A 25,324-nucleotide genomic window follows, 5' to 3' on the forward strand; every position below is an offset into this window, starting at 1 on the left:
CAATGTCATTTTTTTATTTGAAAGCTGGTCTTCAGTCTTAGACAATTTGATTATCCAGCATTTACACATATTGCAGATGAAGAGACTGATTGTATGGTCATGTGACCTAAAAAAATGCATAAGTATTATATATGGAACCCTATTGCAAATATACATTCAACCAGTGCTTGTATGTTTTAGATTTTCAAGAACTGATAGAGAATACATTTTGTAGATTTGTGGAACATCAACAATTGTTGTGATAAATTTATGCTCTGTATTTTTGTTCTCAGCAAACTGAAGAAGTTCGTTTTCCATACAACCTGCCGATGACACCTAGAATGGTGAGCAGGGGATTGACAATCACGACTGAATCTGAATTAAACGAGTTTGCATTGACGCCACCACCAGGAACTCCAGAGGAGAAGAAGGAACCCTATTTATTATTACCCACAATTCCTGGTTCCAGGTAGCGATGCACGCTTTGTCTCACTGAAATGTTTATGTGGTCATTTCCCACAAATTGTGCAACCAATGCATAATTTTTTTTCTAATATTCATATTAATATGCAAGCAATGTCTCATTATGTATGCTATGCCGACTTATCAAAATCAAGGAACTAGAAAAAAAAAAATTTAAAATTAGGTAAATGCTCAATAAATATTTCTGCAAGCACGATCATAACCCTTGTATTTTTATAACGCTGTAAAAGCTCATGTAAATTTTACTAAATTATTGCCATTTTGTTGAAACTTATTTGTATATATATGTATATATCAATAAAACCTCATGAGGGCGCCATTGCAGTACATAATACTGCTAGAATCTTACACTGGTAGTTTATTAATGTAGCTGAACAATGATATATATGCCTGTCACTTGTAAATTTGTACAGACCCAAATCATTACTCTGTATTTATAGCTGTGAAATAACTTTTCCAGAAATGCCAAATAGTTTTGAATTTATTTTATTTTTTATCTAAGCCATGTATAATGTAAATAAATACTGACAATGTATCTAAACAACTAGTGGTTGTGTGTTGAATAGAAAGTAGGACAAGTATTCCTGGATGCAAGAAAATACAAGATAAAGCAGACTAAACTTGAAATGGACAGTCGAACCATTTTAATTTTTAATGCTTGTACCTGTGATTATAGATATATTGCAAAATGTAATGGCCCTTCGGTGCAACACTTTCTTTATGATAAATGATGCCTTAAAATATAGTTGTCATGAAAGATACAGCTGAATTTCAGCTCATTATATCACCAGGTTTGATTTTCTGACATAAATTACAAAATTGGTAATTGGTAATGCAGGAAAAATGGTTAAATGTGAATGTCGTACGTGCCCCGGACTCGCATAATTACCGGTAAAAGTGGTTTACAGTGATATATTACTGATTGAGTAGTATTCACAACATTCAATGTATACTTCCAAATGGGTAGTGATCACATGCTAACTCATTCTTTCTTCAGGTGTTCCAGTAATAATGTTTTGACTTCTGTGATGTGCATTTGTTCCTGTAATGAATGAACCACTATTAATCAAGGAGTGCACTTATCTGGGCAAAGCTTTTACCTGTGTAGTCAATTGATTTGTTACGCTAAGGTGTGGTAAGCCAGCCTGCTGCTGCTAGAAAATGATCAACAATGACTGACTGTTATAAAATTAGCAATTATGCACAACAAATAATTTCATTCAAAAAGGGCTTTTAGCACCTCATAGGAAAGATCAGTTGCCAACACAGAGATGTGTATAACATGCACCAAGTTGATCCCACCACAACAGTGAACACTATTGTTGTATTTTTTTTTATGTACTGCATTTCATAATATACCGTACTTGCAACAACTTCTGATCGCCAAATAATTAAGCGCTGATAAATTTTAATGCGTTTCATACTTTATACTACTAATAGAGGGCCCTGGGGAAGATAACCAATCCTGATTGATGCTTATCTTGGTCAAATAAATAAACAAACTATGACAATGTAAAAGAATATATAATTTGTGAAAACTCATTTTTTGAGGACAGTTTTTGCAGATAGCAAGAGCTAACAGATTCCTACCCTTAGTGCAGTATCTCTACTTCTCATGCCAATCACACCAGTCTTTAAAGTGCCTTCATTGATTATTACAGTAAATGGCACACCCATCTCATCAAACCTATCAAGGAAAAAAAAATATTTGCAGACTGAAATTTTGACATTAAACCCTCAGTCCAACTACATGTATATCAAACATATGAGATAAAGGAAACATGCATGTACATATTTCACTGGCAGGAGCACACAGTATTTTTCAACTATGAATATTATACCTGACAGTATACCAAATTTATAATAATTACATGTGCATGTGTCAAGATTTCTTTGAAAACCTAGCCATATTAAAAGGCAGAGAAGATACTTAAATTGCCATGAAATCTTTGACAAACAATTACATGTATGCTATGTTCATTGTGGGATTGAGAGCGCCCTCAGTGGTAAGACTTATTAATTACCTGACAAGATGTTGGTCCAAGGTCATTGCATCACACACATAGAGCGTGTTTACACCAGACAGACGCAATTCTTTGGCAAGATGCTCAGAAATCTGAAAAAAAACAGTAATTATGTAAATGAGTGATATTGATTGTTTTGTGACTTTACTAAAGTGTGCCACGAAATGCCGCAATATAGCTGTGTTGCTTGAAATCAGAATCTGTAAAGCAATGTTGTCAAAACAAAATTGAAAATGAAGACAATTTTTCATGGAATGTCTTGGGTACCAAACAGAAAGCGAAAAGTTATTTAGCAATATCAATATTCCAGAAGAATTAAAAAGTGGTATTTAAATAAATTATGAGTTTAATTTGAATATTTATACAAAATATCAGAAATAGCAATAACTGACAGTTTATTTATGTATTGATTTTATTACTAACATTTTATTGCTATCAACCAATAGAAAGTATTTCTAAGGATGCAATAAATTTACTATTAATGCTATATACATTTACAGTTGATTGAAGTACAAAAAAATACTCCATGCAACAAACGATTATAAAAAAAATTAATTTAAAATAAAAAAAATAGGTAAATGAACTTACAACCACCCCATCAAATATCTACAATAATCAGATTGATGTCCGAGTGGTTGTCCATAGACATGACAGTGTACATATGGTATCTCACCTCTCTTAGTTCTCTGGTGTTCTTAATAGGATGAACCACAACTTTGATAGGTGTAATCTTCATGTGTAACCGCAAAATCTACAAATGTCAAATTATGAATACGTGACAAGAATATGTGACATAGGAATGCATGTCACATTGAAAATGACATAAGAATAAGTGACACATAAATACATGTCACATTGAGAAGTGACAAGTGAATACATGTCACATTGAGAATAGACACAAATAAATACATGACAAGAATATGTGACACAGGAATAAATGTCACATTGAGAAATGACACATGAATGAATACATGACAAGAATATGTGACACAGGAATACATGTCACATGAAAACATGTCACATTGAGAATAGACACGAATAAATACATGAGAAGAATATATGACACATGAATACATGTCACATTGAGAATTGACACATGAATACATGTCACATTGAGAATTGACACATGAATGAATACATGATAAGAATATGTGACACAGGAATACATGTCACATTGAGAAGTGACACGTGACACATGTGAAACATGAATATGTGACACATGAATACACGTCATATGAAAAGTGACACATATTGAGAAATGACATTTCTGTGTCACATTGATACAATGACAAGTGACACATTACACTGAGTGAAACATGAATATGTGACACATTGACCAGTGACATGTAACCCATATATCGATGAATGACACATTGATACGTTATACACAGATAAGATAGTGACACTTATTAATAACCTTTCGTTCCTTTAGTTTGCCCCTTGTATCTGATCTCTCTTTTTCTTGATACGCATCCAAGAGATATGCTAACATTCCTCGATCTAGTCCAGCAGTGGTTTCTATGACTACCGGTGTTACAACCTTCCTCCCATATCTTCCCTATGAGAGAAAGAGTAACAACATCACAGATGATATATTTTCCATTCAGTAAATCACGTTTAAACTTATTCTATTCAACATGAGGTTTTAAATATAGTTATTATCCAAGATTAATATCTGTATTGTTCAAAGAAAGATCCTGACAAAATGGCCGACAGCCCCTTTCCACCTTACTGCATACCTGCATATTTATTCCACTCTGTCTCTCCAGTTCCACTAAATCAACATCACCCCTATTTGTGATTCTTTCTACTGTATCCACTCCCCATGGGAATTCATACTGTATATCGACTGTCTGTTGTGTCTCTGTCATTTTAATGTCAGTTAGGTGAAACTTGGAAGGATAACCAGCAAACTGTTAGAAATAAAATAATAATAATGTGATGTTTCTTTTCTTCAATTGAATAAGTTCATAATAACATGTAACAAATTGATAAATTACTAAAAACTTTTTAAGAGCTTTTTAAGGTAGAGATGCAGTTTACCTGACAGGTATTTTAAATAGTTAATTAGGAAACCAAGATGACCTCCCTTGTCCACAAAACTTTATATTTTACAGCTTATTGTATGAATTTTAAAATTTTGTTAGTATTTTTTTTTTTATGGACAATGTACATGTAGTTTGAAATATGCACAAAAATGTGCTTTTTTGGTCAAAAGTGATTTAAAAAAAATTAGCTTCTAAACCATGCTTCTGTTTCCTGTCAAAATTGGTTTATGGGTACATCTGTTTACTATGAAGAAAGTGCCGTCTTGAAAACTGTCTACCAGTTTTCAATTTTGCAGGGCAGTAGCTCAAATTTCACTACTTCAAGTTTATGCATAAATTAACATCCAGGCTAGTTGTCTGTACGATTGTTGTAACACTGTTCAACCAAAAACAATGCCCCAACGGCGTTTTGAAGATAAACACATTGTCAATCATTTGTAAAAATTTCAAAACAAAAGGTCAAAGCGTCTAGGAGCTATTTTTTTTTAAAGTTCTGGGATGTGCACTAAAAAGAAGCTGAGATAATTGCTAATTTGCATACCAATTCACTCAGTAAGAAGTTTGCTAATGCTCATAATGAAAATGGCTGTAACAGTTACAATTTAAATGCATTATCGTTTTGTTAAAAGTTAAATATAGTGCATAATATGGAAATCCTGTTATTTCTTTTTTTCACCATGTTTCTTTTTTATTATTTATGAACAGCCTTGCTAAATCTTGCTAAGCATTCAAAAGAGAGAATGTGTGCACCTGTCATCTATATTTTAAAATCGTTTTTTGAGTACTGTAGAATACTTTATTTTCGCTTGGAATTTATTTTCGCTATTTTCGCTGAAGGGATGATTCCGTGAAAATAAAATCCAGCGAATATACTTTTTTTCCTATATTTCACATTAAACTCATCAGAAATCAGTGAAAATAAATTCCATACAAAACGCCCAAAAAGCCTTTTCAGCGAAAATTAATTCCAGCAAAAATAAAGTATTCCACAGTATGTTCCACTATTCACAATTCTACAAAATTTTAACAGTCTATAGCCAAGAATGTTTGGATAATAAAAAGCAAAAATATTTTTCACTCCCAAGTGCCCACAAATCTGCATCTTTACTTGAAGAGAATAATTATTTGACTTGTGTTTTAATGAGAATGTTAATCATTACAATTTCTATTTTCAATAATTATGCAAATATTATGCAAATTAGTAAGTAAATTTTAATCTGCAAGGATTATATTTCTTAGGAGAAATGTCATACGTGTGCACTACTCAATCCAAACTGATATCAGAGATTAGAATCAATTATCATAAATATCAATATAATCATATTATTATACATCTGTCACCGTAAAGCCATAAATTACAGCGTGCAGTAATTTTGCGGTATTTTAAGGGGTATTTTCATCCTACCATATAAGGAAATGTGAATTCCAAATATGAAATGATTACGCGCATAAGCGTCCTCTAATAATAAAAACAAACATGGCTGCCACCAGGGTTTGACCGGACTCCACACAAAGAAGTTCGCTGATTCTGTTCTAAACTTTTTGGATTTTGACATTCCCATGATGTATTCTTGGAAGGAAAAGATGTATAATACATTTAATACCGTAAGGTTATTACGAGGATACCACAAAGTATGCAATCAGACAGTATGCCATCGCATCGATCTCCACTGTGCATCGGTTGATACTTCCGTTATACTGTCTTCGTGCATACTTTGAGGTATCCTCGTGATAACCTAATATTATTACGGCACTCCGTGTTACCTTTCTCCACCATATAATTCTTTCACGCTGCCATACATTCATCCATTTTGTTGCCACGCTTGGCGGTGAGTAGAACTGCATAGACATCTGGGTAAATTCAGGTAAACTGACAAAGAGTACATGTAAAAGGAGACATTTATATAAATTACACTTATATTTTGAAAAATCACCTTTTAGCTCCGCTGTCGACTTAGTCGAGCGAAGTTTACCATATGAGTGATTGTCCACCGTCGTCCGTGTCAACTTTTTAGTTTTTCAACTTCTTCTTGAAAACTACAACTGTTATTTCTTTGATACAAATCTCTAATTTTGATGAATATTTTTGTTATTTTTGGAGAAAAGTGATATTTTTGACTTCTTGTTGAAAACCGCAAGTCCAAAGGCTTTGATATTACATATAGGTACTACATGTAGACCTCCCTCAGATTTGTTCATTTCGTGATGATATCTTCAATTCTCTAATTTTGATGAATATTTTTGTCGTTTTGGTGAAAAGTGATATTTTTGACTTCTTGTTAAAAACCACAAGTCCAATTGCTTTGATGTTATACATGTGGACCTCTTTAAGATTTGTTCATTTTTTAATGATATCTTCAGTTCTTTAATTGAAATGTGCATTGCTAACAGTGGAGCTATCTCAGGCGAGAGGTTGCTTGTTTATTTCCATACAAAGGGTGCATTTGTTAGTTATTTACCCGTAGTATTAATACATGGAGTACAAACATCACATTAAAGTTAATTAATAACAACATCATTATTACTACACCCTTTATTAAGAGTTCTAATGATTAGTGTTCTAAACAAACATTTAAAAAGTTCACCTAACCTTCAAAATTCATGTCAATAAAAACAAATAAATTCAATAAAAAAATGTCAATAAGCACCATTGAGTTTGTATAGCAAAGTATTATTGCCAAAAAACACTAAAATTTTCCTTTCATCCGCGCAACCATATACATATACACATTTGGTCAGTAGTATGTACCATAGAACACTAACTTGAATAAAAATTTGTCCGAATTGTCATGTATATTCTTCCTGAAGCAGCGAGCAATTTCAGCGAGACCGAATGGAAGTTTTTGATTCAGTAACTTCAAAACTGCAGGGTAGTTATACAGTATACCTAGAGAGACAAGACAGTTAATAAAGTCAGCACATGGTCAGATGGATAGGAATCAAGTTTTAAAATGTTCATTGTATGCTTACTATGAGATTACTGTAAAACATTTTTTTTCGCGAGCATGTCTTTTTAGCAAATTTAGCGAGAGAAGTGATTCGCTAATTCAAGATGCCGCTAATGACTTTATTATAAATTCAAAATGGCCAAGGCTTGGGGATTTGTGTACAGTAATCTGGATTATAAAAATCTGTGGCGCTTCTTAATTACACTTTTTCTTTGTTTTTATGGAGGTGATAACTGCCCATTTGTTTTGGCACGCGACAGAAAAGTATTGTGAAAACAGGAAATCATCAATGACAAGAGAGATTCGCTAAATCAACATTTCGCTATTACGTCATTTTATCACAATTTGCTAAAATTGCATGTCAATTTTTCAACATGTTTTTTACAGTAATTCATTCTCTCACAAGTCTTAACATCAGGTAATTACAGGCATTACAATTTGTCGATAAGGGAGACCCAATAACACACCTCTCCTTATGTTCATGACCCATTTAACTGAATGCTACCATTCTTGTAAATAACAACATGTTAACTAAACTTTACCTTTTTCACATGATGGCTGTAAATATACATTCTGCTGTTGAGAGTTTCTAGAAATAATCAAATATGTATAATATTTATAGTTTACATCACATTTATTACAACATAATTAAATGTCAACTAGAAATGTTGAATACAAACAGATTCACCAAACACAGAAAAATAGTATTACCCGGTAGTATAAATATATACCCTTGATTAGTATAAATATATACCCTTGATTAGTATAGATATACCCTTGATTAGTATAGATATACCCTTGATTAGTATAAATATACCCCTGATTAGTATAGATATACCCTTGATTAGTATAAATATACCCTTGATTAGTATAGATATACCCTTGATTAGTATAAATATACCCTTGATTAGTATAAATATACCCTTGATTAGTATAGATATACCCTTGATTAGTATAGATATACCCTTGATTAGTATAGATATACCCTTGATTAGTATAGATATACCCTTGATTAGTATAGATATACCCTTGAATAGTATAAATATACCCTTGATTAGTATAAATATACACTTGATTAGTATAGATATACCCTTGATTAGTATAGATATACCCTTGATTAGTATAGATATACCCTTGATTAGTATAGATATACTCTTGATTAGTATAGATATACCCTTGATTAGTATAATTATACCCTTGTACAATATAAATAGTATAGCATAGTATATTTTATTTGACACTAAATAAGATATTTAGATACATTATCTGTGGTCAAAAGATAATAAATATAATAAAACACAAATATGGTTCAAATTCATATGTAGGTTTGAACTGAAATATACCCTTAAATAGTACAAATGTACCTTTGCATACCACTCACCCATCATGACCTGTATCAGAAAACGGATCCATAATTTTCATGGCATTATTTTCACATTCATCACTGAAGAGTACCTGTGGACTGTGTACTCCAAATATGATTCCATGCGATGTCACTACACTACGCCACCTGAATTACAAAACAGTGAAATATTACAATTTCCAACTAAGATATCACCATACATAGTGTGATCATCCATATACTGCACCACTCATCTAGGATATCACCATACGCCATCACATGGTGCGCCCTTTCCACCTCACACTAGATATTTTTAATGAATGCAATGTTTTTCAGTAACTGAGTTTCTCTTAGTATATGCACATTTCTAAAATCTTAATTCTGATAAATGACATATCTAACTCTGAATTGAATCTGTACTTCAATGGTGTATCAAACAGATAGCCACGCCTATCACAGTGTATCAAAAAGATAGCCACTCCTATTACAGTGTATCAAAAAGATATCCACTCCTATTACAGTGTATCAAAAAGATATCCACTCCTATTACAGTGTATCAAAAAGATAGCCACTCCTATTACAGTGTATCAAAAAGATAGCCACTCCTATTACAGTGTATCAAAAAGATAGCCACTCCTATTACAGTGTATCAAAAAGATATCCACTCCTATTAGTGTATCAAAAAGATAGCCACTCCTATTACAGTGTATCAAAAAGATAGTCACTCCTATTACAGTGTATCAAAAAGATAGCCACTCCTATTATACAGTGTATCAAAAAGATAGCCACTCCTATTACAGTGTATCAAAAAGATAGCCACTCCTATTACAGTGTATCAAAAGATAGCCACTCATATTACAGTGTATCAAAAAGATAGCCACTCCTATTATACAGTGTATCAAAAAGATAGCCACTCCTATTATACAGTGTATCAAAAAGATAGCCACTCCTATTACAGTGTATCAAAAAGATAGCCACTCCTATTACAGTGTATCAAAAAGATAGCCACTCCTATTACAGTGTATCAAAAAGATAGCCACTCGTATTACAGTGTATCAAAAAGATAGCCACTCCTATTACAGTGTATCAAAAAGATAGCCACTCCTATTATAGTGTATCAAAAAGATAGCCACTCCTATTACAGTGTATCAAAAAGATAGCCACTCCTATTATACAGTGTGTCAAAAAGATAGCCACTCCTATTACAGTGTATCAAAAGATAGCCACTCATATTACAGTGTATCAAAAAGATAGCCACTCCTATTATACAGTGTATCAAAAAGATAGCCACTCCTATTATACAGTGTATCAAAAAGATAGCCACTCCTATTACAGTGTATCAAAAAGATAGCCACTCCTATTACAGTGTATCAAAAAGATAGCCACTCCTATTAGTGTATCAAAAAGATAGCCACTCCTATTACAGTATCAAAAAGATAGCCACTCCTATTACAGTGTATCAAAAAGATAGCCACTCCTATTACAGTGTATCAAAAAGATAGCCACTCCTATTACAGTATCAAAAAGATAGCCACTCCTATTACAGTGTATCAAAAAGATAGCCACTCCTATTACAGTGTATCAAAAAGATAGCCACTCCTATTACAGTATCAAAAAGATAGCCACTCCTATTACAGTGTATCAAAAAGATAGCCACTCCTATCACAGTGTATCAAAAAGATAGTCACTCCTATTACAGTGTATCAAAAAGATAGCCACTCCTATTACAGTGTATCAAAAAGATAGGCACTCCTATTACAGTGTATCAAAAAGATAGGCACTCCTATTACAGTGTATCAAAAAGATAGGCACTCCTATTACAGTGTATCAAAAAGATAGGCACTCCTATTACAGTGTATCAAAAAGATATCCACTCCTATCAGTGTATCAAAAAGATATCCACTCCTATTACAGTGTATCAAAAGATAGCCACTCATATTACAGTGTATCAAAAAGATAGCCACTCCTATTATACAGTGTATCAAAAAGATAGCCACTCCTATTATACAGTGTATCAAAAAGATAGCCACTCCTATTACAGTGTATCAAAAAGATAGCCACTCCTATTACAGTGTATCAAAAAGATAGCCACTCCTATTACAGTGTATCAAAAAGACAGCCACTCGTATTACAGTGTATCAAAAAGATAGCCACTCCTATTACAGTGTATCAAAAAGATAGCCACTCCTATTATAGTGTATCAAAAAGATAGCCACTCCTATTACAGTGTATCAAAAAGATAGCCACTCCTATTATACAGTGTATCAAAAAGATAGCCACTCCTATTACAGTGTATCAAAAGATAGCCACTCATATTACAGTGTATCAAAAAGATAGCCACTCCTATTATACAGTGTATCAAAAAGATAGCCACTCCTATTATACAGTGTATCAAAAAGATAGCCACTCCTATTACAGTGTATCAAAAAGATAGCCACTCCTATTACAGTGTATCAAAAAGATAGCCACTCCTATTAGTGTATCAAAAAGATAGCCACTCCTATTACAGTATATCAAAAAGATAGCCACTCCTATTACAGTATCAAAAAGATAGCCACTCCTATTACAGTGTATCAAAAAGATAGCCACTCCTATTACAGTGTATCAAAAAGATAGCCACTCCTATTACAGTATCAAAAAGATAGCCACTCCTATTACAGTGTATCAAAAAGATAGCCACTCCTATCACAGTGTATCAAAAAGATAGTCACTCCTATTAGTGTATCAAAAAGATAGCCACTCCTATTACAGTGTATCAAAAAGATAGGCACTCCTATTACAGTGTATCAAAAAGATAGGCACTCCTATTACAGTGTATCAAAAAGATAGGCACTCCTATTACAGTGTATCAAAAAGATAGCCACTCCTATTACAGTATCAAAAAGATAGCCACTCCTATTACAGTGTATCAAAAAGATAGCCACTCCTATTACAGTGTATCAAAAAGATAGCCACTCCTATTACAGTATCAAAAAGATAGCCACTCCTATTACAGTGTATCAAAAAGATAGCCACTCCTATCACAGTGTATCAAAAAGATAGTCACTCCTATTACAGTGTATCAAAAAGATAGCCACTCCTATTACAGTGTATCAAAAAGATATCCACTCCTATTAGTGTATCAAAAAGATAGCCACTCCTATTACAGTGTATCAAAAAGATAGTCACTCCTATTACAGTGTATCAAAAAGATAGCCACTCCTATTATACAGTGTATCAAAAAGATAGCCACTCCTATTACAGTGTATCAAAAGATAGCCACTCATATTACAGTGTATCAAAAAGATAGCCACTCCTATTATACAGTGTATCAAAAAGATAGCCACTCCTATTATACAGTGTATCAAAAAGATAGCCACTCCTATTACAGTGTATCAAAAAGATAGCCACTCCTATTACAGTGTATCAAAAAGATAGCCACTCCTATTAGTGTATCAAAAAGATAGCCACTCCTATTACAGTATCAAAAAGATAGCCACTCCTATTACAGTGTATCAAAAAGATAGCCACTCCTATTACAGTGTATCAAAAAGATAGCCACTCCTATTACAGTGTATCAAAAAGATAGCCACTCCTATTACAGTGTATCAAAAAGATATCCACTCCTATTACAGTGTATCAAAAAGATAGCCACTCCTATTACAGTATCAAAAAGATAGCCACTCCTATTACAGTGTATCAAAAAGATAGCCACTCCTATCACAGTGTATCAAAAAGATAGTCACTCCTATTAGTGTATCAAAAAGATAGGCACTCCTATTACAGTGTATCAAAAAGATAGGCACTCCTATTACAGTGTATCAAAAAGATAGGCACTCCTATTAGTGTATCAAAAAGATAGCCACTCCTATTACAGTGTATCAAAAAGATAGCCACTCCTATTACAGTGTATCAAAAAGATATCCACTCCTATTACAGTGTATCAAAAGATAGCCACTCATATTACAGTGTATCAAAAAGATAGCCACTCCTATTATACAGTGTATCAAAAAGATAGCCACTCCTATTATACAGTGTATCAAAAAGATAGCCACTCCTATTACAGTGTATCAAAAAGATAGCCACTCCTATTACAGTGTATCAAAAAGATAGCCACTCCTATTACAGTGTATCAAAAAGACAGCCACTCGTATTACAGTGTATCAAAAAGATAGCCACTCCTATTACAGTGTATCAAAAAGATAGCCACTCCTATTATAGTGTATCAAAAAGATAGCCACTCCTATTACAGTGTATCAAAAAGATAGCCACTCCTATTATACAGTGTATCAAAAAGATAGCCACTCCTATTACAGTGTATCAAAAGATAGCCACTCATATTACAGTGTATCAAAAAGATAGCCACTCCTATTATACAGTGTATCAAAAAGATAGCCACTCCTATTATACAGTGTATCAAAAAGATAGCCACTCCTATTACAGTGTATCAAAAAGATAGCCACTCCTATTACAGTGTATCAAAAAGATAGCCACTCCTATTAGTGTATCAAAAAGATAGCCACTCCTATTACAGTATATCAAAAAGATAGCCACTCCTATTACAGTATCAAAAAGATAGCCACTCCTATTACAGTGTATCAAAAAGATAGCCACTCCTATTACAGTGTATCAAAAAGATAGCCACTCCTATTACAGTATCAAAAAGATAGCCACTCCTATTACAGTGTATCAAAAAGATAGCCACTCCTATCACAGTGTATCAAAAAGATAGTCACTCCTATTAGTGTATCAAAAAGATAGCCACTCCTATTACAGTGTATCAAAAAGATAGGCACTCCTATTACAGTGTATCAAAAAGATAGGCACTCCTATTACAGTGTATCAAAAAGATAGGCACTCCTATTACAGTGTATCAAAAAGATAGCCACTCCTATTACAGTATCAAAAAGATAGCCACTCCTATTACAGTGTATCAAAAAGATAGCCACTCCTATTACAGTGTATCAAAAAGATAGCCACTCCTATTACAGTATCAAAAAGATAGCCACTCCTATTACAGTGTATCAAAAAGATAGCCACTCCTATCACAGTGTATCAAAAAGATAGTCACTCCTATTACAGTGTATCAAAAAGATAGCCACTCCTATTACAGTGTATCAAAAAGATATCCACTCCTATTAGTGTATCAAAAAGATAGCCACTCCTATTACAGTGTATCAAAAAGATAGTCACTCCTATTACAGTGTATCAAAAAGATAGCCACTCCTATTATACAGTGTATCAAAAAGATAGCCACTCCTATTACAGTGTATCAAAAGATAGCCACTCATATTACAGTGTATCAAAAAGATAGCCACTCCTATTATACAGTGTATCAAAAAGATAGCCACTCCTATTATACAGTGTATCAAAAAGATAGCCACTCCTATTACAGTGTATCAAAAAGATAGCCACTCCTATTACAGTGTATCAAAAAGATAGCCACTCCTATTAGTGTATCAAAAAGATAGCCACTCCTATTACAGTATCAAAAAGATAGCCACTCCTATTACAGTGTATCAAAAAGATAGCCACTCCTATTACAGTGTATCAAAAAGATAGCCACTCCTATTACAGTGTATCAAAAAGATAGCCACTCCTATTACAGTGTATCAAAAAGATATCCACTCCTATTACAGTGTATCAAAAAGATAGCCACTCCTATTACAGTATCAAAAAGATAGCCACTCCTATTACAGTGTATCAAAAAGATAGCCACTCCTATCACAGTGTATCAAAAAGATAGTCACTCCTATTAGTGTATCAAAAAGATAGGCACTCCTATTACAGTGTATCAAAAAGATAGGCACTCCTATTACAGTGTATCAAAAAGATAGGCACTCCTATTACAGTGTATCAAAAAGATAGGCACTCCTATTACAGTGTATCAAAAAGATAGGCACTCCTATTACAGTGTATCAAAAAGATAGCCACTCCTATTATACAGTGTATCAAAAAGATAGCCACTCCTATTACAGTGTATCAAAAGATAGCCACTCATATTACAGTGTATCAAAAAGATAGCCACTCCTATTATACAGTGTATCAAAAAGATAGCCACTCCTATTATACAGTGTATCAAAAAGATAGCCACTCCTATTATACAGTGTATCAAAAAGATAGCCACTCCTATTACAGTGTATCAAAAAGATAGCCACTCCTATTACAGTGTATCAAAAAGATAGCCACTCCTATTAGTGTATCAAAAAGATAGCCACTCCTATTACAGTATATCAAAAAGATAGCCACTCCTATTACAGTATCAAAAAGATAGCCACTCCTATTACAGTGTATCAAAAAGATAGCCACTCCTATTACAGTGTATCAAAAAGATAGCCACTCCTATTACAGTATCAAAAAGATAGCCACTCCTATTACAGTGTATCAAAAAGATAGCCACTCCTATTACAGTGTATCAAAAAGATAGCCACTCCTATTACAGTGTATCAAAAAGATAGCCACTCCTATTACAGTATCAAAAAGATAGCCACTCCTATTACAGTGTATCAAAAAGATAGCCACTCCTATCACAGTGTATCAAAAAGATAGTCACTCCTATTAGTGTATCAAAAAGATAGCCACTCCTATTACAGTGTATCAAAAAGATAGGCACTCCTATTACAGTGTATCAAAAAGATAGGCACTCCTATTACAGTGTATCAAAAAGATAGGCACTCCTATTACAGTGTATCAAAAAGATAGCCACTCCTATTACAGTATCAAAAAGATAGCCACTCCTATTACAGTGTATCAAAAAGATAGCCACTCCTATTACAGTGTATCAAAAAGATAGCCACTCCTATTACAGTATCAAAAAGATAGCCACTCCTATTACAGTGTATCAAAAAGATAGCCACTCCTATCACAGTGTATCAAAAAGATAGTCACTCCTATTACAGTGTATCAAAAAGATAGCCACTCCTATTACAGTGTATCAAAAAGATATCCACTCCTATTAGTGTATCAAAAAGATAGCCACTCCTATTACAGTGTATCAAAAAGATAGTCACTCCTATTACAGTGTATCAAAAAGATAGCCACTCCTATTATACAGTGTATCAAAAAGATAGCCACTCCTATTACAGTGTATCAAAAGATAGCCACTCATATTACAGTGTATCAAAAAGATAGCCACTCCTATTATACAGTGTATCAAAAAGATAGCCACTCCTATTATACAGTGTATCAAAAAGATAGCCACTCCTATTACAGTGTATCAAAAAGATAGCCACTCCTATTACAGTGTATCAAAAAGATAGCCACTCCTATTAGTGTATCAAAAAGATAGCCACTCCTATTACAGTATCAAAAAGATAGCCACTCCTATTACAGTGTATCAAAAAGATAGCCACTCCTATTACAGTGTATCAAAAAGATAGCCACTCCTATTACAGTGTATCAAAAAGATAGCCACTCCTATTACAGTGTATCAAAAAGATATCCACTCCTATTACAGTGTATCAAAAAGATAGCCACTCCTATTACAGTATCAAAAAGATAGCCACTCCTATTACAGTGTATCAAAAAGATAGCCACTCCTATCACAGTGTATCAAAAAGATAGTCACTCCTATTAGTGTATCAAAAAGATAGGCACTCCTATTACAGTGTATCAAAAAGATAGGCACTCCTATTACAGTGTATCAAAAAGATAGGCACTCCTATTACAGTGTATCAAAAAGATAGGCACTCCTATTACAGTGTATCAAAAAGATAGGCACTCCTATTACAGTGTATCAAAAAGATAGGCACTCCTATTACAGTGTATCAAAAAGATATCCACTCCTATCACAGTGTATCAAAAAGATATCCACTCCTATTACAGTGTATCAAAAAGATAGCCACTCCTATTACAGTATCAAAAAGATAGCCACTCCTATTACAGTGTATCAAAAAGATAGCCACTCCTATTACAGTGTATCAAAAAGATAGCCACTCCTATTACAGTATCAAAAAGATAGCCACTCCTATTACAGTGTATCAAAAAGATAGCCACTCCTATCACAGTGTATCAAAAAGATAGTCACTCCTATTACAGTGTATCAAAAAGATAGCCACTCCTATTACAGTGTATCAAAAAGATAGGCACTCCTATTACAGTGTATCAAAAAGATAGGCACTCCTATTACAGTGTATCAAAAAGATAGGCACTCCTATTACAGTGTATCAAAAAGATAGGCACTCCTATTACAGTGTATCAAAAAGATATCCACTCCTATCACAGTGTATCAAAAAGATATCCACTCCTATTACAGTGTATCAAAAAGATAGCCACTCCTATTATACAGTGTATCAAAAAGATAGCCACTCCTATTACAGTGTATCAAAAAGATAGCCACTCCTATTACAGTGTATCAAAAAGATAGCCACTCCTATTATACAGTGTATCAAAAAGATAGCCACTCCTATTACAGTGTATCAAAAAGATAGCCACTCCTATTACAGTGTATCAAAAAGATAGCCACTCCTATTATACAGTGTATCAAAAAGATAGCCACTCCTATTATACAGTGTATCAAAAAGATATCCACTCCTATTATATAGTGTATCAAAAAGATAGCCACTCCTATTACAGTGTATCAAAAAGATACCCACTCCTATTACAGTGTATCAAAAAGATAGCCACTCCTATTACAGTGTATCAAAAAGATAGCCACTCCTATCACAGTTTTATCAACACACTACAATATTTATACTGTAGTAATTATATTATTTTTCTTACCATTCTGTCTTAAGATTTCTTCTTAACTCTGTACCAAGCGGCCCATACACATAGCTTCCAGGTAGAACTCTACCAGGTATATCAGCAGTGGAATACACAAATCCATGGCAGGCACACAGGCATTTCAACTTCTCCAATAATCCAACAGTTTGTTGAGGTGTTGACATATTGCTGAATCAAAGCCGGCATGTCAATTTAACTCCAAAATTACTTGTAATCATAAGTCGTCTCTGCATGAAGACTGGATTCTGAATTTCAATAACAATAATATTTCCATAATACCTTTGCCTTTTTCCCCAGCATCACATTCTCAGTAAGACTGTGGAAAGATTCAGACATCATACATCACCATAGCAACAATGTAATATTCACGTAACATGCATGTAAGTAAAACATTATATGTTCTAGATATGAATCACCTTATGTTTTATTTTTATCCATAATACACTAAGGTCATTGATAGTGTCATCTCTCTATGCAAATTGGAATTACAAATGTATTAAAGTTATACATTTGGATTTTTGGTTTTTGGATTTCAGTTTGCGTGTTATTTTCCTTCTAACTGTTGTCTATCAGCAATGCAATTTAGACTTTGTTACATTGTGGCACAATAGCAGAGATTTGTATTTCCCTGACAACAGTTTCATATAAATTGCTGTACATTTAAAATCTAAAACATTTACATTGCCCTATGCCTTGTGACTTGCGAATAAATTTTCATGATTAATAAGCCAAATGTTATTGTGTTGAGAAGGTAACCCAAGGAACCATAGAAACAAAATAATAGGCAAGTTACCAGACTACAAATCCCTTGCAGTTCTAGTGAAAAAGAGATACATGTACTTACTAATACCGTAAAATCTGTATTAGAAGCTGCATCCCTAATATAAGTCACACCCATTATTTTTGAACAATTGAGAACCAAACATTCACCATTTCTAATAAGTATAGATGCTCTAATAGAAAACGCATCCCTTCTGTTGCATTGTACCATTTTAATAGAAGCTGCAGGTTCTAATACAGGTTATCACTTGTTCATGAAGCTGGTTGATACAAGTTACGTCATAGGCTAGTCTTATTTATTATGCTAATTATTCATGACATTTTGGTGGATGCATATTTGCAGTTACAGCTGCTAGTGGTTTTCAAAATTGGCACAAATATTATCCTTTTTAACAATATTTTTTCAAACTCACACATCACTCGTATGAGATGGAAAAGATCACAACAACTACCGGTATAGAAAATGTAAAATGAAGAATAAGAAATAAAACCACAATACAGAAACACCAAGACAAACACACATGCATACACACAAAACGAAGGAAAATGCCTTGGTTTTAATACCTTGCTAGATTTTCAATCCAGTTTTGATACATTTTGCTACACTGATGCAAACAAGCAGTTCGTATCAGAAATTAATTCAGTAAACTGCACCACTGGTGATTTATTATTGAAATTGTGAATGTGTGCATTGGCAATGCTGAATATATCTTTTCTGAGATCCTGGTATTTATTGCACTTGATAAGAAAATAGGTTTCATCTCCCACCTGGTTTTGATTACATGACACAGATTCTTTCATTCAGAGGGATTTGTTTGTGGTGCCACACTTCAATATTGAGAGTGTGGTCACTCAGTCAAAATTTGGAGAGACAGACTCATAAACCTGTTTTCCAGTTTTAATAATGATAATAATATTTATTAACTCAAATTATCTCCTGAAGAAGATACAAAACAAATAAAGAAAAAACAACAACAAAAACACAAAGCTCCAAACAAAACATAGTTACTGCCTGGCATTAAAACTGGTTCTAATGAACTGAGCTATGGGAAGTGACATGTGTTTGTTGCTCATAATGGAAATAAATTTATCACTCTCACAAACGGTATCAAAATTATTAATATGAATTTCTACTTTGTTGAATAAGTGTAGTCTATCAGCCTTGTATACTGAGAAATTTATAACAAATTATTTTTCATCTTCAACTTTGTTTTGTATACATACATGTTCTAGATTTAACTCCAATCTGTCTATGTCTGTCAGTTTCAATCCAACAATGCAGGCATCCTCCAATAGTGTATTTGATGAGTTACTGAATCTATTTAATTAATTGCGAACTTCAACTTGGCATCTCCCCAGTTGACCATAGATTGTCATTTTTGCTGTAAATTTAGAGAAGCCAATTTAACAGTACATTCATAAGCCCCAAACATCACTGCCATAGGTAATAACTGGTGTTATAAGTGTACCGTAATGTTCATGTTATTGTTGCGATTAAATTTGCTTTCAGAAAAAACATTGTTTTTGTCTTTTCAGTTTGTGTACACCTTCTTTAAATCTGCCTTTTGCACTAATAATTAGGCCAAGATAATTGATTTTATTGACAATATTAATTATCTTTCCTTCAAAAAAAAATGTTTTATTATTTAGAATCCTCTTTGATTTATTAAAAATAATAACATATGTTTTCAATATTTACTTGAAGGCGCCATATTGTTGTATATAAAGAAAGGTGGTGTATTGGTGAGTCACGTGTATTAATTATTAAAGTAGTCTTGAAGGTCATTCAAGAAGATATTGAACAAAGTGGGACAAATATTGCAACCTTGCTGGACTCCAACTTTGTTTTATTAATGAGTTATTGTCAGTACACTGTATAAGTAATTGTTATCTAAATGGCCATAAAAATGACTTTGTTGCATACAACATAAAAGTGTGAACTATCTTTATTGCAATGCGCATTCTGTTGATGAAAACTTTGTATACTGTAAACACAAATTGTTCACTATTTTTCGCCAATAAGAAAAATCTACTAAATTAAATCTACGTGAACATGTAAAATACCAATATAACTCATTATTTCCCTGGTATGTTCGTGAACTTAAAACCCAATGAAATTGCTCAAAGCATCAAATTAGTGAAATTAACACTGTAACACTAATGTCTCCTGATTTGATTTGAAGAAAAGCACGCGGCAGAGCTCCAGAAGGAGTACCTACATTTTATGCAAATTTTTTTAAAATTATGCTAATTTATTCATGACGTAGCAGTTTCTGTGCTCATGAATATTCATTAATTTGTGGGTCATTACATTTTAAAAGGGGCGATATATTATTTTTGGGGGAAGAGTTAGAAAGGGGGATTAGCAATCCTTAGGGGGTCAATACAAAAGAAGGGACCCATTTGGAGAGCAGCCATGCTCCTCGTGTCTGTTGTTGCACGTGACCTACAGCCGTCAACTGTGTTCGTTCTTCGACTGTGTTCGTTCTTGGACGACTTCGGCTGGCTTCCACGTGGGGTAGTATTCTTGTGTTCTGTTTTCCTGACTTGAGTTTTTGAATCCGCTGTTTATGATTTTAACGTCTTTCATGTCTTTTGTAGGAGTGTCCAATCCGTGATTCGAACTTGCGATCTTTGAGTTCCCAGCGCACTGTCTTGTCCACTGTACCACGAGTGTCTTCACACAGGAGTTAGGATTTAAGTCCTATTCATAGGACACTGTCTTCACTAGCATTCAAAAATCTAACTAAACATACTGGATTCGAACCAGCGATCGCTCACATTGCTGACATAGTACAAATCAACTGAGCTAAGTGGGTAGTCATGCAAATTAAATAATTTGTTGTCATATTTAGCTTTATTGCCAAATGGTGTTTGCGAAAAAAAGATGGGCAGGCAAGGGAATTGAACCCAGGTCCTCCTGGTCACTATGTAGAGAACTGACCCACAAGACCACAATGGATTGACTGGATGTATTTGCATTTGATAAGACTATATAGTGTGTATATATACAGAAATACAACATATTTCTATTATTGAGTTACAATTGTCCAAAAAATTGCCAATTTTGTGTTTTTACTTGTGTAAACTATATGCATGCCATAACCCGTTAGTGTACATCTTGCCAATTGGGTGTTTGCCATTTGCGTTGCCCATACCTGACCCGACCCTAACCCTAATGCCAAGACACGTTCCTGTTAATAATTCCGTTGCCCATACCTGACCCGACCCTTACCCTAATGCCAAGACACGTTCCTGTTTATAATTGCTCAACAATGATACTCTGTTGTGCACTGTCTGCGGGTAAGTTGCATTGATGTCAACTGATTAAACAAGTCGCGTTTAAGTAATTTCCACTATTAACAAGTGGTTAAATTGAGAGAATAAATGTATGGACAAATATTTTAGACTTATTTTGGTGTAGACAGCTCTCGTTTAATTATTTTACACCATTACAAGTTGTTAAATTGAGAGAATAAGTGTGCGGACAAATATTTTAGACTTATTTTGGTGTAGACAACTCTCGATTAATTATTTTACACCATTACAAGTTGTTAAATTGAGAGGATAAATGTATGGACTAATATTTGAGACTTATTTTGGTGTAAACAACTCGCGTTTGATTAATTCCCACAATTACAAGTTGTTAAATTGAGAGACTAAATGTGTGGACAAATATTTTAGACTTATTTTGGTGTAGAAAAGTCGCATTTAATTTACTTCCACAAATTACAAATTGTTAAATTGAGAGAATAAATGTGTGGACAAATATTTTAGACTGATTTTGGTGTAGACAACTCTCATTTAATAATTTTACACCATTACAAGTTGTTAAATTGAGAGAATAAATGTATGGACAAGTATTTGAAACTTATTTTGGTGTAGACAACTCTCATTTGATTAATTCCAACAATTACAAGTTCTTAAATTGACAGAATGAATGTATGGACAAATATTGACCATTATATTTGTGAGTAAATACCTGTTGTTTAATTAATTTCCACCTCTACAAGGTTGAGAGAATAAATGTGTCGACAAATATTTTAGACTTATTTTTGTGTAGACATCTCTCGTTTGATTAATTCCCACAATTACATGTTGTTAAATTGAGAGAATAAATGTGCGGACAAATATTTTAGACTTATTTTGGTGTAGACAGCTCTCGTTTAATTATTTTACACCATTCCAAGTTGTTAAATTGAGAGAATAAATGTATGGACAAATATTTTAGACTTATTTTGGTGTAGACAGCTCTCGTTTAATTATTTTACACCATTCCAAGTTGTTAAATTGAGAGAATAAATGTATGGACAAATATTTTAGACTTATTTTGGTGTAGACAGCTCTCGTTTAATTATTTTACACCATTACAAGTTGTTAAATTGAGAGAATAAGTGTGCGGACAAATATTTTAGACTTATTTTGGTGTAGACAGCTCTCGTTTAATTATTTTACACATTACAAGTTGTTAAATTGAGAGAATAAGTGTGCGGACAAATATTTTAGACTTATTTTGGTGTAGACAGCTCTCGTTTGATTAATTCCCACAATTACAAGTTGTTAAATTGAGAGAATAAATGTGCGGACAAATATTTTAGACTTATTTTGGTGTAGACAGCTCTCGTTTAATTATTTTACACCATTACAAGTTGTTAAATTGAGAGAATAAATGTGCGGACAAATATTTTAGACTTATTTTGGTGTAGACAGCTCTCGTTTAATTATTTTACACCATTACAAGTTGTTAAATTGAGAGAATAAATGTGCGGACAAATATTTTAGACTTATTTTGGTGTAGACAACTCTCGTTTAATTATTTTACACCATTACAAGTTGTTAAATTGAGAGAATAAATGTATGGACAAGTATTTGAAACTTATTTTGGTGTAGACAACTCTCATTTGATTAATTCCAACAATTACAAGTTCTTAAATTGACAGAATGAATGTATGGACAAATATTGACCATTATATTTGTGAGTAAATACCTGTTGTTTAATTAATTTCCACCTCTACAAGGTTGAGAGAATAAATGTGTCGACAAATATTTGATACTTATTTAGGTGTAAGAACTCGTGTTTGACCAACTTCCACCATTGCAAGTTGTTAAAATAATGAAATAAATATACTGGTATCATTGGATATTTGATTTAATTGTGAAACTTTCTAACAAAACGTTAACTGCTGGCTTCGAACCCTCAATCAACAATTCCGCAGACACGGTATAAATTCAACAACACCACAGAAGATATTCGTCTGTTGCCTGAATTGTTTTCGTAATATAGGGAACGCCATCGACACTTTAACAAAACTTACCTTGACTTGGGTCTTGTTTATCTCTTGTCACAATCTGGAAACTGTTGAACAAATTGCGCGTCGTCCAGTTTAAGACGTTAGTTATTTTATTATTTATTCATTCAGTTTTGTATGGTGCAGTTTTGTGAGGTTTATTATTTTTTGCGACGTTCTTTGTTTACTTGTTTACGGTTTGAGAGATTTCAGTTTATTTGATTTACGTTTTTACGGTAGCTCTGAGCGGGACTCGAACCCACTGTCTTTTCAAGCTAATTTTGTTTTATTTTGATGGCACGCTTGTGTACCACGCCACGACGTTGGTCGTTAAGTGGTGTTCATTTTTCTAACTACTCTAGTGTTCCGATGAGTTGAACGGAAAAGCCAAAACGATTGCTGGTTTCTGATTGCTTCGGTTCTGGTGAGTGTGTATCTAGTGTGATTCGAACCCATGTCGTTTGTATTGGGCGTTTTTTTATTTCCCATGTTAGCTACGCCGTAATATGCAACCACTTCCCCGTTTTATTGTGATTTTGAGTGTTTAATGATGTCTTCCTCACCCGTCACGCCATGACCCAGTTTCAACCACACGGCCATTTTGCAACACAGTTCGTGACCCTCGGCGTCACCCGACTGACTATATGAGCGTTCTCTTCAACTGTTAAGCTAGGATTTATTACCGTTATTATCATTATATTGTCACGTGATTTGTTTTACCTTATGTGTAATGTCTTAAGTATCTTTATTGTAATTTGTATATACCAATTCGTATATACCGAGGAAACGACCCCGATTGAAGGTCATGTATTTTATGACGTCACCAATTCGTGTGTAGGTACTGCTTCTAGATCTGTGCCAAGCACGCTACTACAAAAAGCCACAGTGTTTAAACCATTGCTCAATAACAAGGGCACGCAGCCATGGTGCATTCACTAATGTGATGTCATGGAAGGTAAAAAGAGCTTCCATGGTGATGTGAAGGCGAAGAGCTGACCTCACGATATACACATGGCTTGACTCTGTGATCAACAGTAATGACACAAGAGCTCTGTGCCCGAGATTCTCAGCCAACATACGGGTCTCAGCCAACATACGGGTTGAGAAACATCAAATGTCTTACCTTCTCTTATTGATGATTCAGAAATAGCGCGTTTGTATCCATCAGCTATTTGATGACCTACCTCGCTACGCCACAAGAGGGAGCTATTTAACAAGGAGGGTCCAAGCACTCTCGCACAGTCCGTCTATCCTCGGGGGCGGAGCGACGTCACAGACGTTCCACGTTGCTAGGACGCGCACCACTGTACCATGCATTTCTATGGGCTCTGTGCGCGCTGCTGTGGAACGCCGGTCGAGCCGGTGAAAATTCGAGAAAACAACACAAACTCAACTTTGAAGTAATCCCGAACAACCAAATTTATATATGTTACACACATAGGGCTAATCTTGTTACACTGTTCAGGGGAATCTCAACAATCATCCCAAAGTACCGTTTTCTGCGAGTTTTGGGCCTTTGTTTTCACCGCCGCGGGTTGCCAGGCGGTGAAAATGCCCGGATGTCCGCCCGTGGGGATAGTGGTCGAAGAAACATTTTGTAATTATTGAAGTTGCACATGTCCAGCAAAAATATGAAATAAACAACAACACTTACATGGCTTTCCTGGAGACTTGAGGCCGAAATCAACTAAATTTCGCCTTTGCACAGTGGCCTGTTGATGAAGTGATG

General features: G+C 34.0%; 2 protein-coding genes across 4 annotated transcripts in view; one reads left to right on the forward strand and one right to left on the reverse strand.

The window, feature by feature from the left end:
• Positions 1-1,006, forward strand: part of LOC102808087 (cilia- and flagella-associated protein 337-like) — a 57,850-nt gene extending 56,844 nt beyond the window's left edge. For all 3 annotated transcript variants that reach the window (XM_085502051.1, XM_085502052.1, XM_085502053.1), the window contains one exon: positions 273-1,006. In XM_085502051.1, the coding sequence (XP_085358177.1) occupies positions 273-452 (180 nt within the window). In that variant the 3' untranslated portion in view covers positions 453-1,006. The remainder of the gene's footprint in view (positions 1-272) is intronic.
• LOC102808210 (DNA polymerase subunit gamma-2, mitochondrial-like) lies at positions 933-24,848 on the reverse strand. Its single transcript, XM_006814708.3, has 12 exons — positions 24,719-24,848; positions 17,525-17,843; positions 8,864-8,992; positions 8,025-8,071; positions 7,298-7,421; positions 6,299-6,404; positions 4,226-4,399; positions 3,904-4,044; positions 3,160-3,237; positions 2,487-2,578; positions 2,053-2,149; positions 933-1,504 (listed from the first exon to the last, which is right to left on the reverse strand). The coding sequence occupies exons 2-12, from the start codon at positions 17,689-17,691 to the stop codon at positions 1,445-1,447; spliced, it is 1,215 nt and encodes a 404-aa protein (XP_006814771.2). The 5' UTR covers positions 17,692-17,843; positions 24,719-24,848; the 3' UTR covers positions 933-1,444.
• Between the last annotated feature and the right edge of the window lie 476 nt (positions 24,849-25,324).

Source organism: Saccoglossus kowalevskii, chromosome 8, assembly GCF_978046115.1.
Source record: "Saccoglossus kowalevskii chromosome 8, keSacKowa6.1, whole genome shotgun sequence".
NCBI classification, from domain to species: domain Eukaryota; kingdom Metazoa; phylum Hemichordata; class Enteropneusta; family Harrimaniidae; genus Saccoglossus; species Saccoglossus kowalevskii.

What these genes read in the sequence shown, in the direction of transcription:
- LOC102808210 (XM_006814708.3), bottom strand. Translation starts at nt 17,691, where the DNA reads ATGTCAACACCTCAACAAACTGTTGGATTATTGGAGAAGTTGAAATGC. An exon ending in AGAAATCTTAAGACAGAATG is followed by an intron (nt 8,993 to 17,524) that starts GTAAGAAAAATA and finishes TTTGTAATTCAG; the next exon opens with GTGGCGTAGTGTAGTGACAT. An exon ending in GCAAACTAAAGGAACGAAAG is followed by an intron (nt 3,238 to 3,903) that starts GTTATTAATAAG and finishes TGACATTTGTAG; the next exon opens with ATTTTGCGGTTACACATGAA.